Source organism: Pelodiscus sinensis, chromosome 28 (assembly GCF_049634645.1).
Source record: "Pelodiscus sinensis isolate JC-2024 chromosome 28, ASM4963464v1, whole genome shotgun sequence".
Classification (NCBI taxonomy): domain Eukaryota; kingdom Metazoa; phylum Chordata; order Testudines; family Trionychidae; genus Pelodiscus; species Pelodiscus sinensis.
In genome coordinates this window covers 6025139-6045399 of record NC_134738.1, presented here as the reverse complement: position 1 = coordinate 6045399, position 20261 = coordinate 6025139, and the positions used below count along the sequence as shown (strand labels likewise).

At 53.5% G+C, this 20261-nt stretch overlaps 1 protein-coding gene across 2 annotated transcripts in view; it reads right to left on the bottom strand.

Annotated features, from left to right (window-relative positions):
• Positions 1–19542, bottom strand: part of LOC102452579 (uncharacterized) — a 32102-nt gene extending 12560 nt beyond the window's left edge. The window contains exons 1-11 of one of the 2 annotated variants that reach the window (XM_075911052.1): positions 19305–19542; positions 18935–19119; positions 14249–14413; positions 11848–11896; positions 9984–10133; positions 8998–9070; positions 7957–8151; positions 7462–7543; positions 6902–7021; positions 4002–6476; positions 650–780 (exon numbers count right to left, since the gene is read on the bottom strand). In XM_075911052.1, coding sequence (XP_075767167.1) covers positions 650–780; positions 4002–6476; positions 6902–7021; positions 7462–7543; positions 7957–8151; positions 8998–9070; positions 9984–10133; positions 11848–11896; positions 14249–14413; positions 18935–19081 — 3587 coding nt within the window. In that variant the 5' untranslated portion in view covers positions 19082–19119; positions 19305–19542. Of the gene's footprint in view, positions 1–649; positions 781–4001; positions 6477–6901; positions 7022–7461; positions 7544–7956; positions 8152–8997; positions 9071–9983; positions 10134–11847; positions 11897–14248; positions 14414–18934 lie in introns of both variants that reach the window. The other variant, XM_075911053.1, reaches the window with a different exon arrangement.
• Positions 19543–20261: the final 719 nt, after the last annotated feature.

Genomic DNA, 20261 nt, shown 5'->3' with positions numbered 1-20261 from the left:
CGCATGCTGTCTGCCAAGGTCCCTCCCACACCCCAGCGCATGCTGTCTGCCAAGGTCCCTCCCACACCCCAGCGCATGCTGTCTGCCAAGGTCCCTCCCACACCGCAGCGCATGCTGTCTGCCAGCATCCCTCCCACACCGCAGTGCATGCGGTCTGCCATCGTCCCTCCCACACTCCAGGGCATGCTGTCTGCCAGCATCCCTCCCACACCACAGTGCACATGTCCCACCCACACTACAGCGCGGGGTCAACCTCCCTCACACAGCCCAGCACATGCTGTCTGTCAATGTCCCTTCTACACCCCAGAGCACATTGTCTGCACATGTCGCAACCACACTCCAGTGTGCTGTCAACCTCCCTCCCACACCCCAGCGCATGCTGTCTGCCAGCGTTCCTCCCACACCCCAGCGCATGCTGCCTGCCAGCATCCCTCCCACACCCCAGCGCATGCTGCCTGCCAGCGTCCCTCCCACACCCCAGCGCATGCTTTCTGCCAGCGTCCTTCCCACACTCTGACACATGCTGTTTGCAGACATCCCTCCCTTTTTCACAATATGGGAAAGGCAGGGTGCACTCAACCCCTGCACCAGGATCCCCTGCTATATTCATTCCTCTATGTCCCTTCCCAGTTGACCAAGTGCCCCTTACCGCTCTGAGCGCATCTTCTCATCCTTCATATCCACTTTGCTGATTGTCTTTGAGGTTGTCACACTGATCTCCTTCCCATCCACAACAAACTTCCGGGTTTTCCTCACTGTTCTTCTTAGGGCAACAGGCTCCTGAGATCAGAAATGGGGTTTTAAGCTCACAACAAGCCTAGAATCCACAAATTCAGAGCGAAACCCAACAAAATAACTGATGTGGAGTCAGCGTCAGCCTGCACCACAGAATTCCATTTGCTCCTGTACCACTCAGGGCCCAGATAACCATGAGGACTGACACAAGCGTTCACTCTGTTCTTTCTCGGGGGAGCTCCCAGAGAAGCCAAGTCACTGCCTGAGAAAGGACTGAGTTAATACTCATAGATTCACAGACAGCAAGGCCAGAAGAGGCCACCATGATCATCCAGTGTGATCTCCTGCACATTGCCAGCCATAGAACTGCACCCACTCTCTCTAATTCAGACCAGCACATGACCTGCACCCCTTGACATCCCCTCAACCCAGGGCCTCTCCCAATCTGACTTAGCGGAAAATTCCTTTCCTACCCCCAAAACAGCAGCCAGTTAGACACTGCACATGTGGGCAAGACCCACCAGGCAGATACCCGGGAAAGAATCCTCTGCAGTAACTCAGTGCCCTCTCCACCTAGTGTCCCATCTCCGGCCATTGGAGATATTTGCCATTAGCAGTCACAGGTCAGATCCATGCCCTTGGGGGCAACTTCTCCTTCCCGCCATAAACTTACCAAGCTCAGGTAGGTCTTTGCCCCCACTGCTCCTCTTGGGAGGCTGTTCCAGACCTTCACCCCTTTGATGGCTAGAAACCATTGATACATTTCAAGCCTAAACTTGTTGATGGCCAGTTTCTATCCATTTGTTCTTGTGCCCACATTGACCCTTAACTTGAATAACTCCTCTCCCCCCGGTATTTATCCCTTTGATGTATTTATAGAGAGCAATCAAAGCCTCCCTCAGCCTTCGTTTCCTTAGGCTAAACAAGCCAAACTCTTTGAGTCTCTCTGATAAGGTGGGTTTTCCATTCCTCAGATCCTCTTAGTAGCTCAGCAGTTCATCTGTTCCAGTCTGAATTCAACTTTCTTACATGGAGACCAGAACTGCACTCAGGGTTTCCAGATAAAGAATTTGAATATTTTTGAAGCGTGTTAGGGACAATTTCTGGGGGCAAGTGCTGAAGGAACAAACTAGGGATAGTCTGTTCCCCACCACTCAAGATTGTTCTCCTCTTTCACTTCTAACTGATATGCCCCAGGTTATAGCAAAAAATTCTGGTTTTAGTCCCTATGTGCATGACCTTGCACTTTGCATTATTACATTTCATCCGATTTCTATTATTCCAGTTTTCAAGGTCATTCAGATCTTCTTGCATCTTCTTCTCTGGATTGAAAATACCTTCCTGCTTTGTGTCATCTGCAAATTTCATTAGCATGCTGTGATAGGTAGGCCTGACCACACGAGGCCAGACTGCCTGGAGCTGAAGGGCAGCCCAAAGCCAGCCACCCAATCACAGAATCATAGAATACTAGAACTGAAAGGGACCTTGAGAGGTCATTGAGTCCAGTCCCCTGCCCTCATGGCAGGACCAAGCACTGTCTAGACTAGGGTCTCCCAACCTATGGGTCGGGATCCAAATATGGGTCATTATTACATTTCAAAAGGGTCACCAAGTGTCTCCCTGGGTGGCTCTGCCTCCCTCCCTCCCCCGTTTTTAAGTTGCCTTGGGTCACCAAGTCTTCCTGAATTGTCAAAATGGGTCCCCATCTGGAAAAGGTTGGGAACCGCTAGTCTAGACCATCCCTGATAGATGTCTATCCAATCTGCTCTTCAATATCTCCAGTGATGGAGATTCCACAACCTCCCTAGGCAATTTATTCCAGTGTTTAACCACCCCGACAGGAAATTTTTCCTAATGTCCAACCTCAACCTCCCTTGCTGCAGTATAGGGAGCCTCCTGGTGGGAGGATGCGTTCCCAGGCAGCAGTTAGCAAGCAGCTTGTGATACCTGAGTGTTATTGTGATGAATTGTTAAAAATGGCTCATCATGGTCCATTTGCAGGACATCTGGGTGTCAGCAAAACTGGTGATAGGCCGGAGCAAAATTTCTACTGACCCCACATGTTCAGGTCAGTGAGACTATCACAGAAGCTGAGTTGTGACAGAAGCATAAGAAGTTAAGGGGGCCTAGCAAGGTGCCCCTGCAGCCTCTACCCATCATTGGGGAGGCCTTTGCCAGAGTGTCGGTGGGACCACTCCCAACGCCTTTCAGGAATGGGAAGGAGCCAGGAGCGGCCCGAGGCCGACTGCGGCAGCTGGCGCCCTAGACGGAAGGTGTGGTCTGCGCCCCCGCCTGCACGGCCATCAATGGCCGTGACATCATCATTGGGCGCCCGGGCCCGCGGCGCCCTAGGAAACTGCCTAGTTTTCCTAGGTCCACGGGCCGCCCTTGGAAGGAGCACATCTTTGTGGGGCAGATTTTGCCAACAGGTACCTTGAAGCTGTAGCTTTGTCTAATGTGGAGGCAGAGACAGTAGCAGCAGCTTTGTTTGCTATTTTTAGCAGGGTGGGTTTCCCCAAGGAAATTCCATCTGGCTGTGGGTCTAACTTCATGTTGGTTGTTTTCAGGCAGTTGTGAGGTGAAGCCCCCGAGGGCTGCTCCATACCACCCACAGACTAATGGGCTGGTGGCGAGTTCCCAAAGCCACGCACCATCCATACTCAGGCAAAGCTCCAGTGCAGGAGATTTTGGAACAGCTCCTCAGCCAGGGTAAAGTGCACGTGGCACCAGCAGGGAGTCTGTCCCACTGAGCACAGGCAGAGAAAAGGGTGTCGGGGTTGCTGCTGGCAGTTTAATCCATTTCTATGGCTTTTCTGTTTCACTATGTGCTGTGAGACACACACCATCCAGCACTGTGCTACTGGACTGCTTTGCACTGCCCAGCCACACAGCATGGCTCGGAATGGAGCCGGCCCTTGGAGCGGCCAGGGGAGAGCACAGCAGGATGATGTCCTGTCTGCAGCCACGAAATGGCAGCAAGTTGCTTTCTCCTTTACCCATGGCTGTCTCAGCCCTGACCCAATGGGACCCGTTTCTCAATTCCATCAGCTCAGTCCTCTCCAGGGAGCCAGTTTGTGCTGGGCCAGCTGTGTTACAGGGGCTCAGGGGGAATGGACACAGGACTTAGCATGCCAAGTAAGCCCACATCAGCCTCTCAGCCAGGCCCAGAGACAGCCCTAGAGATAAAAGGCCCCAGGCCTCAGCCCCTGGCAGCCCATCCCACCCCCACACAAAGCATTCTGGACTCATGTGCCGTGCCACCGTACCTGTGTGATGTCTTGCACATGGCATGGGGGCTGCAGCCTGGCAGAAGGAAGGTGGTGGTGTATGTCAGACTCTGTAGCGCCTGGTGAGGTCAGCGTCTCTTCTCCTTGGCTTTGTATTAAACCATCATTTAAGGTCGAATCTCCCTTACCACTAGGATCTTTTCCATCTCTCATTGCTCCTCTATCAGCTGCTTGTTCCAGGGGCTCCTCACCAAAGCTCACTCTCTTCTGTACCTTTGGGTGCTCAGCAGGTGCCCTCTGGGGTTCTGGCACAGCTCCGTTCCCCAGTGGGGCACTTATCTCTTCTTTTCCAGCTCCTGAAGCCCCTTCTGGATCCGGAGCAGCCTCTGCCAGATCTTCTCCAGGTGGGCGTCTCTCTTCCTTCGCTGTTTCTCTACCATGTACGCCTCCCTCAGCTTTATGATTTCTGTCCTCAACAACATGTAATGGGCCACCTCTAGAGCTGTCTATTGTGTCTTTCATTTTCTCCCCTGAGTGTGCTTTGGCTGGCACCAGGCTCTCCTCAGGGGAGATATCCACCACTGAGTTTTCAGCCTCTAAATTTAAATATCCCAGTGTTGTGTTGCCTTCCTGGGCTCTCTCTTTTGCAGGCCCCAGTATCTCCTGGCTGGAGGTGTCCACCTCTGCACTTTGGTCTCCATTGAAATATTCCTCCACAACCTGCTTTACAGGAACTCTTTCCGTCTCCTCACGTGCTGGCCCCATGATCTCCTTGGGGGAGGTGTCCACCCCTGACTGTGGGTCTTCATTTACAGGACCCCTTCTATAGTCTGGAATTTCTTCCTCAGTTTTCCCTCTTTCCTCTTTGGATGGAACCTCTGTCTCTTTAGAAAATCTATTGCCCACTGTCTCAGTCTCTCCCATACAGTGTGGCTCTTGTTGCTCTTCTAGGGCTGCTGATCCCACCTTTATGTTTTCATTTGTGTTCTCCACATCTCCTTCTGTTTCATTTGTCACTGAGGATGGTTCTGGCTCCTGCTGATTCTCATCACTCTGGGCTAGTTCCTTGGGGAGCTGTTCCTTCTCACTTTCACAGGGTGTCTGCTCTGCTATTGCTCGTACTTCTGCTGCAGGTAAGCAATTTTCAGTCTGTAATCTAACCCCACTTGATCCCTGGTTGACACACGTTCCAGAGCCTTTGGGCCAGACGTGTCGCCAGGATTCTGTGATGCTCAGACCTCCTGTGCTAGTCTGACAAAGGTCTAGAGCTGCTATTAGCCGCATGCCCTCGCTCAGGTCCAGCTTTGCACGAGGGCTGGGCACAGACGCACAATCCAGGTAATGGTTCATGGCTAGGCACCGCATTTCCTCTGTCCTTTCAGCCTGAGTCCTCAGTCTCCTGGGACCGGAGGCAGGATTCTCATCCCCTGTCTGCCCTTCTCCCGTCCCAGCTGAGCGTTCAGACATGTCCCACTTGGCTGCTCCTGCATGTTCATGCAGAGACAATAAATCACAGGTAGGGTCGTGATTTGACAGGCTTTCCGTGGGACTCCCTGAGTGCAAACTGGGGCACGTCGGGGTTCTGCCCTCTAGGCCTGGAGCAGCCTGGTGACTCTCTGGAGTACTGCAGGCTTCTGGGGAGGGAATTCTGTCTGTTGTGGGGGTCTCACAGAGTTTAAAACCTGCCTGAATCCCTTCCAATACAGACTTGGCCTGATCATCAGTTTCTGCTGCTTCTCTTTCCGGCTCTTGCCCTTCGGCTGGATCTGTAGATGGTGCTAAATGATTTGGCTCAATATACAGTTCTTTTGCTGGAGCTGGTCTCTCTACAGGGCTAGTCTCTTTTTCACGGCGGTCTATAAATTGCATCTCTGCTTCTAGTTTGAGTGCTGCTGTTCCTTCTAGTGTGCCTGGCCGTCCCACACACGGCTGAGGCTCAGGACACACAGGCAGCGGCTCCTCCTCCAGCCCCTCTTTTCCAGTGGCTGCATGCACCCCAGGCTCGCCACTGACCCCACGTTGTTTGCTGCCATTTTCTTGTGTCTTGAATCCACCAAAGAATGACCTGCGTCTCATTAGCTTCAGGATGTCGGGGGGCCTTCGAGAGGGGAGCCTCATGGAGCCACGCAGCTCCCGGGAAGCCGCAAACAAGGGTGTGGACTTTCGCCTCATTTGTTTTAGGAAGTCAGAAGCTTTTTTTGCCCTCATCTGGGGACCACAGTGACCAGATTCCCCCTGAAGACTGGTGCTTCCCCCCGGTCCTGCAGACTCCAGCTGGGCAAGAGGGGAAGGGCTCCCTGTCTCATTCTTTGGAAACCCCATTTGCTCTTCCTGCTGACTCTCCTCTGTTGGCGCAGCAGACTGGCTGGCTGGCTGAGCCATCTCCATCTCCCCGCCAGCTCCTACCAGCCAGCAGGGAGGCACTTCCCTCCCCTCTAGGTTCTGGCTGGGTTTGGACAGTGTCTCCTGCTGGCAGGGACTGCTGCTGGAGGCCTTGTAGGAGCCATGCGGTGGCTGTTGGACCAAAAGGAGATGGGTTAGAGGCTGCATATGGATGTATCCTTTCCCATCCCAACCCCGGGAACCTGCCCTATCAAATCACGAGGCGCCAGTGGGCCAGATCATTGCTCTAGAGCCCAACATGCCTGGCCTTGCTCGCTCCACAACCCCAACACACCTGGATTCACACACTCTACTCCCCACTCCGGAAACTAGCCTTGCCCCCTATCACCCCAGCCTGTCCCTCCCAGCACATGGGTCTTGCTCTTTCTCTCCCGTGCAGCACACTTGGCCCCCCACTATCACCCCTCCCCCCAAGGCAGGCCAGGTTCAGCAGGGGCTCTTTGAGGGGCAGGCTGCCCTGGTCCACGTGGTCTGATGTTTCCCTTCCTGAGCTGACAGCCTTAAGAACACGAGAATGGGATTCAGTTGGTGCTTACTGACAGTACGTGTCCTTCTTCCTCCTCCTCCTCTTCCACCTCCTCCATCACCTCAGCCCTGGCCTCTGCAATCAACTCCCGCAGGGGCCTCTTCTCTGACACCTCTGCCACGAAGGGATGCTGGAAGGAAGCAAAGGCCCATACGGTGCAGTTCTCCACCAGATGGTCTCTGTCTGCCAGGCCCAGGGCCAGGGCCCAGCTGGTGTAAACTGCCCCATGATGTGAGCTCCACAAAACCAGGTGGAACCTGAGTTTCACTGCTGAGGGAAGGGGGATTCTGGGGCACAAGATGACATGAACTCCCCTCCGGTATTCCTTGTAAGCTGTGCACACATGCAGCCACTTAGGAGAGAGTCCAGTGCCGCCCAGTTGATTAGTAGAGCGCCCACAGCTAGGTTTGTGTTTATACTGGTAGTGCACATTTTCACAGGCCTTGGTGCACATAATTTATTCCACACATGGATGAGAAAGATTAAAGGGAACATTTCTCCCCTCGCCCGCACCCCCACTCTGCCCCTTCCTTGATTGGAGGACATGGCCAACGTGGGTGCGTGTCTCACCTGAAGGAGCTGGATGGCTGACCACCGGGCCTCGGGATTCCTCTCCAGCGATTTCCTCAGAAAATCTTTGAATTCCTCAGACCTGCAGGACACAGCAATGGACAATTCAGCCACTCTGTGCTGCTTCGCCCTGAGCTCTGCTAGCTCTGGGCTCCCCCAGGCAGCCTGGCCAAGGACCCTCCTTTAAGCCTAGGCAGGCGGTGGGAAGAAGACTCAGTTTGTGGCTAAGAAGTGGCCTAGAAGCTGGCACTCCTAGGAGCTAACTAGGTGACCTTGGCTCAGTGCCTGCAGCTGCCTTATGGGGTGATGGTAACTACCCATTACCAGCTTGCACCATGGACCAGAGTTACCAGCACATTGGTGCCCACCCCAGAGATGCTACCTGCTGAGCAGTGTGGGTTGCTGGAAGTGAGTGCCCTTGGACGTCACTGCTGTGGCCACGAAGGCGAGTTTCCAGAACGAGACATTGCAGGGTTCCCTGGTCAATGGACTCACCACCGCTTGGGATAGCACAGGGTGGGCGGGTGGGACTTGGAGATTTTCAGCAGCACCCTCATGGGGTTCAGCTCATGGTAGGGGGGCTCCATCTCCGCCATCTCGATCAGGGTGATCCCCAGGGACCAGATGTCAGCCTTGTAGTTGTAGGGGTTCTCCTTTGAGGTCTCACACTGCACCACTTCTGGAGCCATCCTGCACCCCAGGAGAAAGACAAGCTCACAACGGTTACTGGTGCCCCCTGCAGTCCACTGCCCTGGTGCACTCAGGGGACAGAGGTTTCAGCATCTGCCTTGCCCGGAGCATTTGCTGTCTACAGCACCAAGTGGCATGTCGGGCTGTCTTGCAAGTGGCCCAGGAATGAGGATGAGCTTGGCGTCTTTTCCATGGAGCCCATCCAGCGCTGCTCAGGCTCCTAAAGCGAGGCATGTGGGAACAGGGGTCTGCCTAGGTGAAGTGGCTCAGGGCCAAAAGCCTGTTCGGCGCTCACCTGGGGCTGCAGATGCCACCCAATGTCAGGGGACAGCTGGAATTGACTACATCCTGCACCGGACACAGCTGGTCAAAAGGCCAAGAATTTATGATGGGAAACATCATTGTTTCTGGGTTTTTTTCAAAATTTCCTAGGAAATTTGTCACATTTGCAAAGAAAAGCCGGACTCGGAAACAGAAAAAAATCGTTTTATGAAACCATCGCCAGTAAAACAAAATATGGGTTTCAATATTAGCAAGCAACAATTTTTACCAAAAGCCAAGGATTGTCAGATTTTTTTCAGCTGCTGCTTTTTCATCCAAACCTCTTTTTGTATCACATTTTCCTTTTCAATAAAACACCCTTGTTGTGCTGAAATTATGCCAATGGAAACCCTTGGTTCCCGTTTCCCGTCTCTTGGCTCACTGGAGCTCAGCCTGCCCCTGAAGGGACAGTACTGACCATTTCTGATGCGTATCTACAGGCTCCAGAAGCCAGTCGAAAAGCACTTTGTTCCCAAGTCCATTACCCACAATGCCCTTCTGTCCCCAGACAGTGCTTGAACTTACCAATATGGTGTCCCAAGGAAGGATGCCCGTCGCTGCAGGGTGCGGGCATTTTTGGCAGAAACTCCAAAATCAGCTACGTGATAAAGAAAGAAGACAATGACTGTGAGTGGGCCTCGTTTCCTGGGGCTGAGCTCTCTGTGTATGTAACTCCATAGCAATGGAAGAGGGCACTTCACTGCTGCCAGTGGTGTTACGGCAGCCAAGTGTGTGACCCCTCGCTTGCCCACACCACCGCTACGGTTGCTCTGGGAACACGGTGCATCTCGCTGGCTGTGGCCCATAGCTCCTGCTGATCATGCACTAGAACGCTTCTGAGGGTAGAACTATCTGTGAGTTACCCAAAGGCATTAGCTAGCCTAGGGGGTACCTCTACCAGAAAAGCTATGCTGGCATTCCCCCTCCTGGAAGCTTGGTCCAGCAAGAGTCCTTTTGCTGGTGTAGCTGATACCAGGTTCCCAAAAGAAATGGGTTATGCCAGATAGCAAAAGGATATTTTTGCCAGTATAACTGTGTCTACACCAGGGCTTTTGCTGGCACAGCTACGTTGGTTGGTAGGGGATTTTTTCATGCTCCTAACCAATGTAGCCACTTTGTCAAAACTATTCATGGCCAATCAGGTCTCTAGGAGCATCTGTAATGTCTGAAAATGAAGTGAAATGGACGGGGGGGGGGAAGGAAATTTAATTGCCAGGACCCCACATTTCCCTAGCTGGGACAGCACACCTGGAGCAGTGTGTGGACAGTGCAGGGCCACCTGCAACCCTACAGTGTGTTTACACCAAACACGTGACGGCTGACCAACCTCAGGTGCTGGCTACATGGAGCACAGGGACCAAAATCTGGTCCCTGTACATTTCACAAGCACTGGGGGAAGGTGGTGCAGCTCCCCTGCTGCAGGATCCTGGGTTGCTGCTAGGGAGTTGTACTGCCTTTGAGCACGCGTGTCCCATCCCCAGCCTCCCCACTTCCCTTCCCAACAGGCTCACCCAGCTTGACATCCCCTTCCAAGGTCAGCAAGACATTCCCAGCCTTCAGGTCCCTGTGAATGATCTTGTGGCTGTGGAGATATTGTAGGGCCAGCAGGATCTGCCTGCAGGCCACTCGGATCTGCTCCTCAGTCAGGCCCTTCTCCAGCTCTGCAAACAGAGACCCCTCTGGGCAGTTAATGCTAACGGCCCACAACGCCTAGGGCACAGTGCAAGAACCATCATGACCCTCCCTCAGGGCTGGGGTCTGACTCCTGAGCCGGGTCTCCCTCTGCATAGCCAGCCCCTGTGGGTCTCTCGGGATCTCTGCTTGAACAACCAGGGGAGGGGCCCCTATGGCCTGGCTCGAGGTAGGCAGAAGTGGTGCAAGCAGACCTGCAAAGAAGCACTTGAAAGCTGGCCTCTCTCACCACAGAAGATGGTCCCTGCCTCACCTCATCTATTCCACAGAGCTGGGTGGCAGAATAGAAGTTGTTATGAAAGCAGCAGAAGGGTTCAGGGCTGTGTGTGCAGGCGCCGCGCAGACACCGAGAGAGGCCCTGGCCTGGAGGTACAGCTGGCCTAGCTAGTGTGGGTACAAAGGCAGCCTGGTACAGGGACTTCAGGATGAATCAGGGCCCCATTGAATGGGCAGAGCCAGAACCCGACCCTGCCCCAAAGAGCCTGCACTCTCAATAGATAGCCAGGCACAGGGGGAAACTGTGACACAAAGCCACTCGCTCAAAGTCACCAAGAGCCTGTGGCAAGACAGGAGTTTCAGCCATATCTCTCACATCCCCATCCCAGCCTTAAGCACAAGTTACTCTTTCCTCTGGGCCTTATTCACCTGGCGATTGGGAAGAGTGCTGCAGGGCTCTTGTGAGAGGCTGTAAAGAGCAGTAAGACTGGGGCTGAAAAGGGCTCGAGTTAGTGCAAATCACAGTTGCACTTTCAAAGCCCTGTCCAGGCTTTGGTAACACAGATCCTAGGATCTGAGGGTTGTGCCGGGGTGAATATGACACCAGGGGGAAAGGAAGTCTGGGGCGGCTTGTCTATACAAATATTTAGTTGGCGGCAGGCTAGGGTGTAAATCTGCCATGTACTGGCCTGCTGTGCACTAAGTGTCTGTGAGATCCCTGCTGCCATGCACTGGAATGTCCCTACGGCGCCTTGATCTAAGAGAGGGCCTGGAGCACCTTGCCTGGTACAAGATCTCAGGCCTGACCCAGAGCCTGTGAACCAAAGTCAGACTATGGATTAAAGCCAGCCCCTGAATGTGGCGCAGTTGCTACTGTCCCAGGTATTAGAAATTCACGTCAGCATAGCCCAGCTGGCACAGACACTGCCTAACTGGGCACAAGATTAGATGGTTTGACAAAACTGGCTAGAGGTGTTTTGTCCACGAGACGAGGAGGAACAAAGGGACGTAACAAACAGATGCCATGGAGCATGTAAGGGGGGGTGTAGTCGTGTATTCTAGTTGTTTGTCTCAGCCTATAAATGACCCTACTTCACCTTAATTCTTTGTCCAGGCAACGGGGGGGCAGTTGAAAGTCCCGTTGCTGACTGCTGGCCGAGTGCCTTCAAATCGAGTTGTGCTCGTGCTCTTCCTTTATGAGTCTGTAGAACTCCCAGGCTGCACTGCCTACCGATAACATGGGAGCTCCGAGGCAGCCTAGACAGTGTAATTGAGGCAACACCCTTCCAGTCTCCAGCACCTAATCACCCTGACTAGCACTAGCAAGGTCTGCTGAGCCAGCTGTCTGTGCACATGGAAAGCACACACACACACACACGCACGCACAAGCCAGCTGACAACACTGCTGTGTACTATGTGGTCATACAGACAGGCCCCTGGAGAGATGCCAGGAGAATATTTACTTACCCAGCATTGCTGCATCCACTGCTCCTCCTGGGCAAAACTCAATCAGGATCTGAGAAGAGGGCAATATGTCAGAGCAGGGCCACGCCAATGGCACAGCGTCTAATCTCTTGACATGTCGGGGGTGCTGGCTTGGATACTCCCCATTCTCCCCACCCAGACAGTGTCACCTATCTGCTAGTCTCTCTTTCCCCACCATCAATGCCTCATTCTCTGACCCTGCCCTAGCTATCCCCCACTGCTGCTGGACTGATTGCACTGCTGTGATAAAGGCAACGATTCCCTAGACTTCCCTCCAACACCTCTGCTCTTAGTCGTGTTGAAACCCCAGTTTCCAGGGAGGAAGCAGAGATGGAGCTTCTTGGGCACAGAGAGGGCAGGACAGGCAGGCAGGGGGATTCCTGAGCGGCGAAGCTGCTGACTGTTCGTTCCTACAGCGTTCAGGGACTCAAGCACAGTGCATGGCTACGTCTAGACTGGCAGGATTTTCCGCAAATGCTTTTAACGGAAAAGTTTTCCGTTAAAAGCATTTGCGGAAAAGAGCGTCTAGATGGGCACGGATGCTTTTGCGCAAAAGCACTTTTCGCAGAAAAGCGTCCGTGCCAATCTAGACGCGCTTTTCCTCAAAAAAGCCCCGATTGCCATTTTCGCGATCGGGGCTTTTTTGCGCAAAACAAATCTGAGCTGTCTACACTGGCCCTTTTCCGCAAAAGGACTTTTGCCCGAACGGGAGCAGCATAGTATTTCCGCAAGAAGCACTGATTTCTTACAGTAGGAAGTCAGTGCTTTTGCGGAAATTCAAGCGGCCAGTGTAGACAGCTGGCAAGTTTTTCTGCAAAAGCAGCTGCTTTTGCGGAAAAACTTGCCAGTCTAGACACAGCCCATGTGTTTCGTGAACAGTCAAGATCACACACCTGAGAATATCCCTGATTCGTGGCATTAATTTCTCATGCTAAAGGGAACAACCCTCCACGGCTTCAATGATGGCAATTGGCTCAGGTCCCAGGACAACAGCTAGATTATTTTTTAAACTGACCACATTTAAAAAAAATCTCTTTTGTGTTAAAGCACCTGTGAAACCACATGCCCCAGGAGTACCTTTGTGGGTCCCTCTGCTCTTCTGTGGAGGATTAGAAGGGTCTTCGAGCAGACACCTCACATGCTCTGTCCCACACCTCCTCCCCTTCTCTCCCCACTGCTACTGGCTACTTCCTTAGCTGCCGTTTCTGATTTACTGCTTCCTGCCCAGGCCTGGGACAGGGCATGCCCAGAGCAGCACAAGAGCTAAATTATGCGTGAGGTAGGAAGTGTGTTTGGCTAGCAACCAAAATGAGACTGACTTCACTCACTGAGTGGAGGCTGCACAACGTGAACACATGGAGAAAAGCAGCATTATTTTGCTAACCTCCTCCCGCCACTGTCATGGGTGGCACTTTATCATTAAAAGCATTTCCGGAAAATCATGCCAATCTAGACTCAGCCATCGTGTGTGTTCTTGTGCAAGTAAATTTACAGTAAAGCGTCAGAACAGAGAGCTTCTTGTGCAAGAGTTATTTCTCTCCCCACGAGGAATAAGCCCTCTTGCCCAAGAGCTCTTGCACAAGAAGGCACTGTGGATGGGCAACAGGGGTTTCTTTGCACAAGAAACCCCTATGGCTAAAATGGCCCTCAGAGCTTTCTTGCGCACGAGAGCGTCCACACTGCCATGGACGCTCTTGTGGAAAAGCACGTCTCTTGTGCAAAAGCACATGGCAGTGTGGACGTGCTCTTGCGCAAGAACTGTTTTGCACCAGAACGCTTAGGCAAAACAGTTCTCGCACGAGAAGCCTGCACTGTAGACGTAGCTGGGATGTTTGGGGAAGTGGTCCAGGGAAAAGGCTGTAGTATTGGGGCCAGATGAAAAACCCCATCAGGTGCTCCTATCTAGGATCCTTGGGTTGGAACCTGGAGTAGTGGGTGGGCCTGGGTTGCCCCAACCCTCCCCACACCACTAGAGTCTGCTCCTGGAAAGGGAGGCTAGAATTACGGAGGGGTTTCACCCCAATCCTTTGACTGCACCAATGATGTGAATAGCTCGGTAAGCGTGACTCTGGCCTCTAGAAAAGGTAAGCGGGAGCGTTGAGGGTCACAGAGAGCCACAATAACTGCCTAGGAGTGCGGGGCCCACAGGGCCTGGCCAGAGCTTTGCCACACTGCAAGAAGCTGTATGAGCTCCCTTGAGCTCAAAGGTTCACACAGCTGGTCCCAGTTACCTGCCCAGGGTGCCTGTGCTGGTAGGGTCATTAGCTCTTTCCAGGCCTTGCCTGGCACACTCAGCTTTCATCCTAAGGCTCAGTAGGGACCGTGGCCTGGGGCAAGCCTGGCTTGGGGGTCAACCCCTGGCAGGTTAGGTCCCGCAGCTCACCCACAGCCGGCCATCCCAGTACAGTGCATCCAGCAGCTTGACGATGTTTGGGTGATCACAGCCCGCAAGGATGTCGATCTCCACCATGTAATCTTCCAGCTCCTCCTCCCCCTGCGTATCAATCACCTTGGCAGCAGCCAGCACTCCTGTCACTCTGTTCTGTGCCTGGTGAGACAGAGGTCACATGTGCAGCGCAATCTTCAGTCAATCCCCTTTATTTCCCCAAACCTGCCCAGTCACCTTGGGAACAGCCAGATGCTGAGGGTCAGCTCTAGAAAATCCCCTAGTTCACATGATGTGGCACTTTTCATGTGAGGATCTCAAAGCACTTCCCACATGTTATACTCAGTGCCACTGAATTGCAGCCACCTCTTGAGGGGAAGATGGAAGCCAAGTAGGAAGAGAGGAAATCCCAGCAAACAGGCAACATGGCAAACTCAAATTCTCACAGAGCAACTTGATTGCTAACTCACTTAGCAACATTGTCAGCCGATCCAACCACACTCTGAGCCAGGCAGAGGAATCTGTCCTATCTTGAGGACTCTCCTGCCCCACCACCCCCATGAATATGATTCAATTCCATGGAGAGCTGGAGGCCTACTTTTACCGCCTCCACCTAAAGGAATATTTCTAACACACCAACGTGCAACAACCTCTGCCAATTGTACAGGAGGAAAGCGTCTATGTGGAACCCTACTAACAGTCGTAACGAGAGTCTTGACTTCTACATTGATTGCTTCCGCAAAAATGCCCGGGCTGACATTGTTAGCAAACAACAACATATAACACATAACCAAAGCCATGCAGACTGCAATACTATACAGTAAGGCTATGTCTAGACTGCAAGCCTCTTTCGAAAGAGAGCGTCTAGACTGCACGCGGAACTTTCGAAAGAGCAAGCCGCTTTTTCGAAAGAAAGCACCCAGTGAGTCTGGATGCTCTCTTTCGAAGAAGCCCTATTTACATTCAAGAACGCCTTCTTTCGAAAGAAGCACTTTCGAAAGAAGGCGTTCTTCCTCGTGAAATGAGGTTTACCGCCGTCGAAAAAAAAGCTGCGTTCTTTCGATTTAATTTCGAAAGAACGCGGCTGCAGTCTAGACGCAGGTGAAGTTTTTTCGGAAAAAGGCTACTTTTCCCGAAAAAACCCCTGAGTCTGGACACAGCCTAAGTCTCCAAACCAATTCTAGCATCATAATCCAAGAGGCTGACAAAGGGGGCGCAGTAGTCATCATGAACAGAACAGATTATCAACAGGAAGCAACCAGACAACTCACCAACTCCAGATTCTACAAGCTTCTCTCCTTTGATCCCACTAACTAAAGAATACCAAAAAACCCCTAAAACACCTGCTCGTGAAGTTCCCTGATACTGCTCAGCACCACATTTTCACAAACACCCCCTTCCTCTCCAGAGGCGTAGCGAGGGAGTTATGCGCCCGGGGCAAAGGCAAAATTGGCACCCCCTCCTGCCAAATGGTGGGGGCCCAAACCTGGCTCATAGCTGAGCTCGACCCCGGGTGGAGTGGGGGGAGCTTATACTGCATCTTACCCACCCCCTCCAGTTTGGGGCTGGGTCCCGCAAGCACTAATCCTTTGGCAGAGGTGGAGGGAGTCGGGCTGGGGGCGGAAAGGCGGGGAGCCGGTGGTGGCAGGCAGAGGAATTATTTGTCGATTGCTAAAGAAACTATTGCAAAGATGCACACGCAGTTTGTAAGGGATCCGTCATGCTGCAAAAGCTACAATGTCAAGTTCCTGCACCACCACTGAGCTGTGACCCTCAATTCCATGGCCTCGAGATGGATCGGCTGTGAGCTGTAGTTCAAGGGAAGAGCTCTGGGCATACTGTCCCAACAAACAATGTCCAGTGTCATTTGGCCCAGGCTGGTTCTGTGTGCTGTACCCTGCGTCCCAGATACCCAGCTTTCTGTAGCAAGCTCCATGTGTTGAACAGATACATTCTTGTTCATATAATTCAGCACTGTCTTGAGGATATATCGCACTGACACTGAACCTGTGCACCCATGCCAAACACAAGCCACAAACAGATATGAAAGATAGTGCACCATCTCTGCTGAGACTTGATCAGCGGGAAAGGGAAGGAATGAGCTGACAGCCAATGAACTGACTGTTGGAAATCAAAAGACCTTCAAAACACTAGACCCAAAGAGAGTGAAGTAATGGTGTTGTATGGATGCTATGAATCCATGCACCCATGCCAAACACAAGCCACAAACAGATGTGCTTCAACATCAAACTGTCTGCTGGAATTTTTTGAGAGCGTCAGCAAGCATGTGGACAAGAGGGAGCTATAGTGTACTTAGATTTCCAGAAAGCTTTTGACATGGTCTTTAATCAATAGCTCTTATAAAATAAATAAATGAATGGAGATTGCCTATCTCCTAGAGCTGGAAGGGCCCTTGAAAAGTCATCGAGTCCAGTCCCCTGCTTTCACAGCAGGACCAAGGACCATCCCTGACAAATTTTTGCCCCAAACGGTCTCTGCAAGGATTGAACTCACAACCCTGGGTTTAACAGGCTATCCCTCCCCCCTTACACAAAGTATGCTGTCAAACTTTAAATAATAGCTGGTCTACAGTAACCTTCACTATAGCAAGTGACTCCAGCAGCCTTCCATGCCATACCAGGGAGAGTGGAGGGTCAGGGCTGTCCACCCCCGGCTGCTGGGCAGGAGGCTCAGAGATGTGGAGTGGCCCATTTGAGCAGTTTGGCATGGAATGAGCACACCTCATGGAGATGAATCCACCCTAAGGCAGCAGCTCTGAGATGTGTGAACTGCTCCACTCAGGGCAGGGGAAGCTGGAGACCCTGGGATATGACCCTGTGATCTGCCCGTTCTTATCTCCTCCCCCCAGTTCTTGGTGCACGCTCCCCAATACCCTCTTCTCAGCAGGGCTTCCCCAGATCCTGGCTCGCATGGGGGACACAGAGAGGATCTCAGACCCCTCCAGAGGAACAAGCCCTGCCCCCTGCAGATTTCAACCCACATGATGGGGACCAGAGATGCTCAGACCTTCACAGATGGCCAAGGCATCCCAGATCTCTACACAAACACAGGGGCAGGCAATGAGGTTCAGACACCCCCAGATCTCAGAAGTGGAAGAGCAATGTCTGGGCCAGACCCCCCTAGAAGGCCTGCCCCCCTCAGACCCTGGCACACACACAGAGGAAGGGAATGTGGGGCTGACAGGCACTTCTCTTCCCAACATCCCATCCCTCCAGCTCCCTCCCCAACTCCTCTCCCAGTCCTACCCACCCACTTCCCATAATCACCCCATCTCTTGCTGCTCCCCAGACTCCTCTCCTCCATTCCCACTGAGTCACCTTCCCCTCCCAGCAGGCCTTGGCATTTGTCATTTACGTTCTTTCCACGCTCCCCTCAGAGCGCATTGGATACCTCGGCAAGGCCAGGGGAGCAACAGCTTCCTCTCTGTCCAGTGGTGAGCTTGCAGGAGGGGCAGCCGGGCTGGTGCTGCCTGTGGCTGGTTAACATCCTGTTCCTAGGTACCCACAGCATTCAGTGATGCCCTACGGACGCTACAAGTGCCTCGAGACGGCCCTGCCTGGCTCCCTCTCCCAGAGTGGGGCTGGGAGGGCTGAGAGGCAGCGAATTATTCTTGGCCCTCGAGTGAGCAGCTGGGACTCTGACTCCTATAGAGCAGAACGCAAGACACGCTCTGGAACCCTTCCAGCCCCAGCCTGGCGCTGCATGAAGCTTGGAGCTGCCTGGGAGGCCGTGCCATGGGGCAGCCATGTTTCTTCCCCTCCCTGCGGCTCGGCTCTCAGCACAGAGCAGCAAGGCCCAGGTGCTGAGTGCATGTGCAAGGCCCTGCGGAAGTCATTGTGGTTTCTTAATTACCAGCGATTCTTGCTCTGCTAGACACCCTGCAAGCCGCTGGCAGGAACGGGTCTCCCCAAACCCTGGGAGTTCACGCCCCTGACCTTTAAGCTATTGGGCATGACCCTCTGTACCTCAGTTTCCCTATCTTTCAGAGGGAACTAAGATGCAGGGACTGAGGAGCTGTATGTGGAGGGGTTGAAGATCATGGCGAGAGGTAGAAAAACTAAATGATGAGGCTTTGTTATCAGCCTGATCCAGAGAGTTCAGGCAAGTGGCTCATTGCACCTGGCTGAGAGCTGAGTACAAGATCTGAGCACAGTGAGAAGGAAATAACAGAGCCCAGATTTCCAAAAGCAACCAGTGACTATGGGTGCTGGCCCTGAGCTTCCTTCCGGGGGCCTGATTTGGGGGGGCTGAAAAACTCTGAAAATCAGGGGTCTTTAAGGTGTTTCAGCTGGGCACCCACTATAGGGAATCCTTTTAAAACGCTTGGCCCGGAGGCACAGTGGTACACGCAGGACCCCTCCAGAAACCCACGTGTATTCCTCCTCCAAACAGTCCATTGCCCACACACCAAAGACCACAGGACCCCGGGAAGTGAGCCGGGACATTTCCTCTCACGTCCCTTCCTTCCCGGACCACCCAAACCAGAGGCCTGGTCCCCTCCACAGCATCTCTGGCCTCCCTCATTGCCGGTTTGTGGCCTGGCACAGTTCTGAACACTGGCCTTTGCTAAGGGATCAGGCTGGGCTGCTAGCCCTGACTTGGCCTGACTTCTGAGCAGAGGGGCCTAGCGATTGGGCCTATCCCAGCCCTTCCCCCACTTACCTTGAAGACTTTCCCAAAGGCGCCATCCCCCAGCTCCCCCAGCACAGTCCAAACGTCCTCGGGGTTGACATCTCGCTTCACATTCTCGTAGTGTCTCACCTTCTTCTTCTCCAGGCCCAAGCGGAAGAGCTTGAGGAGGAAGGCCATGGCATTGGGGCTGGTGGGGCAGGTCCCCTGGGCTCAGCCTGGCAAGGAAGAGTGAGGCCCAAAGGAGACCCCCATTCAGAGCCCTTAGAGGCACCACCAGAGACATGGTCGCTTCATAGCTGGGGAAATCTGTGTTGGGGGGATCCCTAGACAGAGCCCTCTGGGGCACAGGGTGCCTGAGGGCTGGCGGACAGGAGGACAGGGGAGCCGAGGGCAGTAATACCAACGTTTATCTTCTCACGTTCCTGCGCCTCTGCAGTCTTGAGAATGCCTTCCAGCCACCACGACACCGCACAGGGCACCCCCACGCCATGTGCCTCGGCCACCAGCAAGCTCCCCCGCACCGGGGGCCTGGGACAGGACGGAGATGTTTGGAGCTGCTCAAAGAGCCCGCACGTTGCCTCCTGCCCCTAGCTCGCCGAAACACTAGTGCAGGAAGCAGGCTGCAGCGAGAGCGAGAGCTGGTGCTGCGCAGAGCGAACGGTTCTCACAGGATGTGTGGAGCCTGTGGGTAAATATAGCCTGCAGCATGAGAGCACGGTGCACTTCGTGCTAAAGGACGCCCTTGCCACCGGGGAGGTAGCTACAAAATGGCAGCTCATTAAACTCCCGCATCCCCTGGGCTAATGGACCAGCTCAGCCGGGCCTTGGCATCTGTGAACCACGCCTTGGAATCGTGTCTCCGCAACCCAGCCTGGAGCCAGCCCCCAGGCTAATGCCCTCTACCAATGGGGCTGGAACGCTCTTTAGAGTGAGGATGCTGTTCCTCTTGTGCCCTGTCGGCACCCCCTAGAGCTGGAGCTGGGAGCAGGCTGTGGCTCTGGGAGAAGAGGAGGTAGACAGAGGTAAGGGGGCAGAGGAGCCCCAGGAGCAGAGCCCTGGGTAAAACCTGGGGGTGCTGCAAGACACCCTCCCCCGCACCCATAGTTCCTGCGCCTGTGCCTCCTGTGGGCTAGATGTGGCTCTGGAAACCCCTTTCCCCAGTGCTTGCACTGTTCAAAGTCTCTAGTACCCAAGGTACTAGGGGCACTCTCTTTGCTGAACCTGTGGTAGGTTTTTATCCTCTTATGTGCACAAAACAAACCCCCATGCCATGCTAGTGTGGGGAGCGCACGCACCCTTCCCTGCAGGTGGCTCTCAGAGCAGCAAGCGCATGAGCCGAGCACAGAGGCGGAGTCTG